Source organism: Oncorhynchus masou, chromosome 15, assembly GCF_036934945.1.
Source record: "Oncorhynchus masou masou isolate Uvic2021 chromosome 15, UVic_Omas_1.1, whole genome shotgun sequence".
Lineage (NCBI taxonomy): Eukaryota > Metazoa > Chordata > Actinopteri > Salmoniformes > Salmonidae > Oncorhynchus > Oncorhynchus masou.
In genome coordinates, this window is record NC_088226.1 from 69,635,927 (window position 1) to 69,643,483 (window position 7,557).

The window sequence follows — 7,557 nt, forward strand, 5'->3', positions numbered from 1 at the left end:
TGACAGTCCTGTCTGGTCCAGCGACGGTGGGTTTGTGCCCATAGGCAGCGTTGTTGCCAGTGATGTCTGGTGAGGACCTGCCTTACAACAGGCCTACAAGCCCTCAGTCCAGCCTCTCTCAGCTTTTTGCAGACAGTCTGAGCACTGATAGTCTGGTTACTCTAATGAACATATCATCTGCAGCAAAGGTAACTCTGGGTCTTCCTTTCCTGTGGCGGTCCTCATGAGAGACAGTTAACTCTAATGAACTTATCCTCTGCAGCAGAGGTAACTCTGGGTCTTCCTTTCCTGTGGCGGTCCTCATGAGAGACAGTTTCATCATATGGTTTTTGCACTTGAACATACTCTCAAAGTTCTTGAAATGTTCCGTAATGACTGACCTTCATGTCTTAAAGTAATGGTGGACTGTTGTGTCTCTTTGCTTATTTGAGCTGTTCTTGCCATAATATGGACTTGGTCTTTTACCAAATAGGCCTATCTACTTTATACCACCCCAACCGTGTCACAACACAACTGATTGGCTCAAACGCATTAAGGAAAGAAATTCCACAAATTAACTTATAACAAGGTACACCTGTTAATTGAAATGCATTCCAGGTAACTACCTCATGAAGCTGGTTGAGAGAATGCCAAGAGTGTGCAAAGCTGTCATCAAGGCAAAAGGTGGCTACTTTGAAGAATCTCAAATATAAAATCTATTTTGATTTGTTTAACACTTTTTTTGGGGTACTACATGATTCCATATGTGCTATTTCAGAGTTCTGATGTCTTCACTACTATTATTCTGGAATGAGTAAGTGTGTCCAAACTTTGACTGGTACTGTACATGTTTTAAAAATACATATTTCAATACATTTTCACTACAGACAACTGTAGTGAAAATGTATTGAAAAATATGTACATCAGAAACAAAGTTTACACAAATATACTGCTTGTATTCAACTACACTGAGGGTCCTAAAAAGTAGAGGGAGCTTATGCCCAGTCCTATGAGCTGAGGAGAAAGACCACTAAAGCACAGGCATGATCTCGCTCCAGGTCGTCTTTATTGCAGTCACGCTGTTCATCTCTAGAAAGACTTCTCCAGGCATTGCTTTATTTGATTTTTATTTAACCAGGTAGGCTAGTTGAGAACACATTTATTTAACCAGGTAGGCTAGTTGAGAACACCTTTATTTAACCAGGTAGGCTAGTTGAGAACACCTTTATTTAACCAATGAGGCTAGTTGAGAACACCTTTATTTAACCAGGTAGGCTAGTTGAGAACACCTTTATTTAACCAGGTAGGCTAGTTGAGAACACCTTTATTTAACCAGCTAGGCTAGTTGAGAACACCTTTATTTAACCAGGTAGGCTAGTTGAGAACACCTTTATTTAACCAGGTCGGCTAGTTGAGAACACCTTTATTTAACCAGGTAGGCTAGTTGAGAACACCTTTATTTAACCAGGTAGGCTAGTTGGGAACACCTTTATTTAACCAGGTAGGCCAGTTGAGAACTGATAAAGCATAGTAGTTTGAACAGACAACAACACAGAGTTACACATGGAATAAACAATAAACAAGTCAATAACACAGTAGAAAAAATGGAAAAAAAGAGAGTCTATATACATTGTGTGCAAAAGGCATGAGGAGGGAGGCAAATAATTACAATTCAGCAGATTAACACTGGAGTGATAAATGACCAGATGGTCATGTGCAGGTAGAAATACTGGTGTGCAAAAGAGCAGAAAAGTAAATAAATAAATACAGTATCGGGAAGAGGTAGGTAAATTGGGTGGGCTATTTACCGATGGACTATGTACAGCTGCAGCAATCAGCAATCTTTGCAATTCGTTCCTGTCACAGGCAGCAGAGAACTGGAAGGAAAGGCGGCCAAATGAGGTGTTGGCTTTAGGGATGATCAGTGAGATACACCTGCTGGAGCGTGTGCTACGGGTGGGTGTTGCCATCGTGACCAGTGAACTGAGATAAGGCGGAGCTTTACCTAGCATGGACTTGTAGATGACCTGGAGCCAGTGGGTCTGGTGACGAATATGTAGCAAGGGCCAGCCGACTAGAGCATACAGGTCGCAGTGGTGGGTGGTATAAGGTGCTTTAGTAACAAAACGGATGGCACTGTGATAAACTGCATCCAGTTTGCTGAGTAGAGTATTGGAAGCTATTTTGTAGACGACATCGCCGAAGTCGAGGATCGGTAGGATAGTCAGTTTTACCAGGGTAAGTTTGGCGACGTGAGTGAAGGAGGCTTTGTTGCAGAATAGAAAGCCGACTCTAGATTTGATTTTAGATTGGAGATGTTTGATATGAGTCTGGAAGGAGAGTTTACAGTCTAGCCAAACACCTAGGTACTTATAGGTGTACACATATTTTAGGTCGGAACCATCCAGGGTGGTGATGCAAGTCAGGTGTGCGGGTGCAGGCAGCGAACGGTTGAAAAGCATGCATTTGGTTTGACTAGCGTTTAAGAGCAGTTGGAGGCCTTGGAAGGAGTGTTGTATGGCGTTGAAGCTTGTTTGGAGGTTAGATAGCACAATACCTAGGACCACCTGTACGCATTGACTAAGTTACATATACAGTTTCTCCTGAACCCCATAAAACTACTTTCCTGGGTGAGGAACAACCTAACATCAAGTTGTACAATCCCATTTTAATGATTAAGGCCTTTTCTGCACAATGATTCTAAGACTCAAATCTATTGGTAGTTGTTTGGCAATTTATTCACTTTACAATTCAGGCATAATTACAGTCCAACAGTGAAAACTATCGAGCATACATGAGCAGTGTATCACAATTAAAATGATAGAAAAAGCCAAACAAATTAAAAACACCCAATTTTTCTAAATCAAGATCCAACATCAATATTATTATTATATATATATATATATATATATATATATATATATTATTTTTTTTGTGCAGATTTATGCAATAAAATACATTACCAATAAAACATACAGAAAAGGACAAAAACAGATATTCAAGAGGGAAAAACATAGGAAATTAATAAAAGAGATACTTTTAGGACACAAAAAAAAAAAGAGTCTACAGGTGATATTTTGAGGCACGAACAAGCATTAGTTTCATAGAGCCCACAGCATTGGAAAGAACATTTGATCAGTCAAATGTAGGCTATTGGTGTTTTACACGTCACTTGATATTGTAAACCCATTTGGGTTTTATTTTCGTACCAAACATTCTATATTAGGATGTTCAGCCTGAGATTGAGGTATAGCCAGCTATAATAAAGAAAACAATTACTTCTTAAGTTGATATTACCTTACATAGGTAGTACATTTATACCTTTGGAAACATATCCTTCATGCAATAAAAAAAACGAAACAATTTATTCACTGATTGTACATGCTTCAACAGGTTTTCTTATTCTCCTTCTTTTTAGACTCTAGATTCAAGTCCAAACATGTATAATTATGTGCGATTAAAAAGGTGGGATCCATTTGAAATGTATTTCATTGAATTATATCTCTTCAACATCTACAGGTTGTTCCTGTTAGATAAACATTAAAGGGCTCGATTCAATCTGTAGCACTGGAGATCTGTGGTATATAATATAATATAATAGTATAATATATATATAACTGAAATGTGAAAGTCATTTGAGCCAAACATACAGTATGCAGCGTTCACCGGGAATAATCTGTTTGTACTGTCTCGTCAACTGCATTGGAGTCACACAGCAGAAACAGATCAGCAATCAGCTAGTGTCATTTATTTAAGTGCTTTGTGCAACAACAAAAACAACCTATAAAATAATGTTCATCTTTCTTTTTCATCACGAACATAAAACCAGAAAATATAACCAGTTGTGATGAAAGGCTAAATGCTGTGTTTTGGATGGATGGATAGAGTGAGAGAGACAGAGAGAGATGTGTTTTGGATGGATAGAGTGAGAGAGACAGACAGAGTGAGAGCAATGTGTTTTGGATGGAAGGAGAAAGAGAGAGACAGACAGAGAGAGCGAGAGAGACATAGAGAGCAATGTGTTTTGGATGGAAGGAGAGAGAGAGCGAGAGAGGTATGGTGATATGAGGAACATGACTAGCCCCAGTAGGTGAGGACAAGCTAAGCTTTCAGTAGTGATAATGAGTGGGTAAACAAAGGCACAATAAAAATAGATTATTCTCCTCTCTTTCATCTATCTATCTATCTATCTATCTATCTATCTATCTATCTCTCTCTCTCTCTCTCTCTCTCTCTCTCTCTCTCTCTCTCTCTCTCTATCTATCTATCTATCTATCTATCTATCTATCTATCTATCTATCTATCTATCTATCTATCTATCTATCTATCTATCTATCTATCTATCTATCTATCTCTCTCTCTCTCTCATCTTTAAAGAACAGAACACACCCACAGTCAACAGTAAACACCAGCTGCTACTGCCCACTCTCCTCTCCTGCCCAAATCCTGACTTCTGAAATCAGGAAATGATTGCTGAGGCCAAGTATCAGATGATACGTGAAAAAAGTTATGCTTTTCCCATATCATCTGATACTTGGACCTTGGACAGAAGCTCAGTTGGCAAGTTGCAGAAGATTAGTAAATACGTTTAAACGTTCAACTGACATTACTTCAAAATTTAACAAACTGTAGCCTCTTTACTCATTTAACAATGAATTTGTAAAAAAAATATTAAGGCATTTTGTCTTTGGTTGCTTATAGTATCAAAAAGTGGCTGTTCCACTGGATGTCATAAGGTGAATTCACCAATTTGTAAGTCGCTCTGGATAAGAGCGTCTGCCAAATGACTTAAATGTAAATGTAAATGCAAAATGAACACAAGTGATTGCGTTTGGTGTGATAGGCTGAGAGCTAGCTAAAGCTGCCTTGCGTTAACACAATGTTTGTACAGCATTGTTATTGTGAATGGACATAACGATTTACAGGGAATGTTACTTTTTAAAGAAACGAGTTACGTTATAACGTTACTTGCATTTAAAGAACGGAAAGTCACTTTTGCGTTTCCAAAAACAACCATCTGAAGAGAACGAGTACGTGTTGGTCATTCCTTCTTATGCCCAGTAGAGGGCGCACACCACCTTTGAATGGCCTAATGTCCGTAGCCTAACTCAAGTAATATTGACAAGACGCAATATCTCATTTACAATTACACATCAGTAAATACCTATATAAAACCAACTGGTCTCAGTAAAAGGTCAGCTCAGGCTACCAATCTGTTATTACACACAGAAACGAACTGGATTTTTATTTAACTATACGATCCCATTGTGTAATTCTAGTGCCATTTCCTGTATAATTAACAGTGAAGACGGAGCAGGATAAATGTCCACTCTTATCTACTGAGCCTAACTTGATCACCTTGCTACGCGGTTTGTTTTTATTACAAGAAAATAAATTAGAAATATCCTGGAGGCGTGTGAATCCCGCAAAGCGCCTTCAGTCAAGATTCGAGGGGTAACATCTGTCATTTTCTTTTACCAGTTCAAACGAATGTAAATACTTCCACAATAAAGGCTGTTGTCTTTGCCATCTCGCTAGCTAACTACCAGCTAACAAAGAAAAGGAGAAATAATATTGTAAAATTACTTATTTGAAAAAGTAACTAAGTAACGGACTACTTACATTTAAAAAACGAACGCGTTAGTTTACTCGTTACCACAAGAAAATGATTCTGAGTACTCTAGCGCATTATTTTGTAATGCTTTACCGCCCCAACACCGTTGCCATGCAAGCAGTCATGTTTCCCAGCTCCCTGCTTCCCTCTTGTTGTCAGTCAGAAGGACTCTATTGCTGTAGTCTGCATCTAGTAGGCTGCATTTACACAGCCAACACAATTCTGATCTTTTTTTGTTCTTCCACTCATTGGCCTTTTGACCAATTAGATCAGTTCTGAAAAAAAATCTTATGTGATAAGATCTGATGTGATTGGTCAAAACACCAATTAGTGTAAAAAAAGAAAGAAAAAATAAGAAGATCAGAATTGAGCTGCCTGTGTAAACGTAGCCTTAGTATGTTAGTGTGGATGGAAGTGAATGGTTGTTGATTGAAGATGAGATCTGAAATCCCATAGACCACACATGGACAGATCGGGCACTGCTTTAAACATGTCACACTAAATGTAGTATCGTCTTGTATTTAATGATGATGATGATGATGATGATGATGATGATGAATGTGATTTATACAGCACCTTTCTACCAACAGAGGTAATCAAAGTGCTATTTCTGTGAGGTTTTCCCTCTATACCCCACCAGCAGACAGAGCCCTGACAGATCTCCCACCATTCAGGGTAGTTTATAGAGAATCTCCTTAAAACCAGCCCAGGCCCCAGCCCAATCTGAACAGGGTCTTGTTCATGAGGCACCAAACGGAACAAAACAGACTCAAAATTGGGAATTGTCCTATCTCGGACATGTCCAATAACAAAAACACTAATTATAAATTTCCTGTTGAAAAATGTTTTAAAAAGTTTTCCGTCGTGTGCCCTAATGAACACGAGCCAAAATCAAACGAGTGGGCGGAGGGCGAGGACGGGTGCTAGAGACACTCGGATAGCACTTCGCGCCGGGTTATGTCCACGGGATTGGAGGAGCAGTCATCGTTCCTGTGGCTTAGCTGGATCTTCAGGTTCTCCACCTGAGGTTATAGAAACAAAGACCCAGATAAACACTGGATGAATGAATCCGTTTTAAATGATGTGTTTTGAATGATGTGTTTTAAATGATGTGTTTGGAATGATGTGTTCTGAATGTGTGTGTTCTGAATGTGTGTGTTTCTATTATATCGGCTACCTGGTTAAATAAATGAAATGAAATAAATACAGGTGTTATTAAGTGCATGTTGAATGTTTCATGAGGATAAATACCTCGTAGTTATGCAGGTACTCCTGGATGAGGTAGCGTTCCCGTTTGACCCTGGCCTTCACCTCCGCGGGAACGTCAGGAATCATCCATGCCACAAAGAACTTCACCATGAACACCACGTGCTGAGAGACGAGAGAAGACCCATCAACCAATCAAATAACTAGGAAGTGAAGAGATGGAACCCAAACCTAACCCCTGGCTCACACTGGAAATACAGTAACAAGCCAAACGTAACCCCTGGCTCACACTGGAAATACAGTAACAAGCCAAACGTAACCCCTGGCTCACACTGGAAATACAGTAACAAGCCAAACGTAACCCCTGACCTCACACTGGAAATACAGTAACAAGCCAAACGTAACCCCTGGCTCACACTGGAAATACAGTAACAACCCAAACGTAACCCCTGGCTCACACTGGAAATACAGTAACAAGCCAAACGTAACCCCTGGCTCACACTGGAAATACAGTAACAAGCCAAACGTAACCCCTGGCTCACACTGGAAATACAGTAACAACCCAAACGTAACCTCTGACCTCACACTGGAAATAGAGTAACAAGCCAAACGTAACCTCTGACCTCACACTGGAAATACAGTAACAACCCAAACGTAACCTCTGACCTCACACTGGAAATACAGTAACAACCCAAACATAACCCCTGACCTCACACTGGAAATACAGTAACAACCCAAACGTAACCTCTGACCTCACA

General features: G+C 39.6%; 1 protein-coding gene across 1 annotated transcript in view; it reads right to left on the reverse strand.

The window, feature by feature from the left end:
- Positions 1-2,693: 2,693 nt before the first annotated feature.
- The window catches only part of LOC135556741 (anoctamin-5-like), an 88,028-nt gene continuing 83,164 nt past the window's right edge, over positions 2,694-7,557 (reverse strand). Inside the window, exons 21-22 of the mRNA XM_064990153.1 lie at positions 6,845-6,964; positions 2,694-6,615 (exon numbers count right to left, since the gene is read on the reverse strand). Of these exons, the coding sequence (XP_064846225.1) occupies positions 6,517-6,615; positions 6,845-6,964 (219 nt within the window). The 3' untranslated portion in view covers positions 2,694-6,516. The remainder of the gene's footprint in view (positions 6,616-6,844; positions 6,965-7,557) is intronic.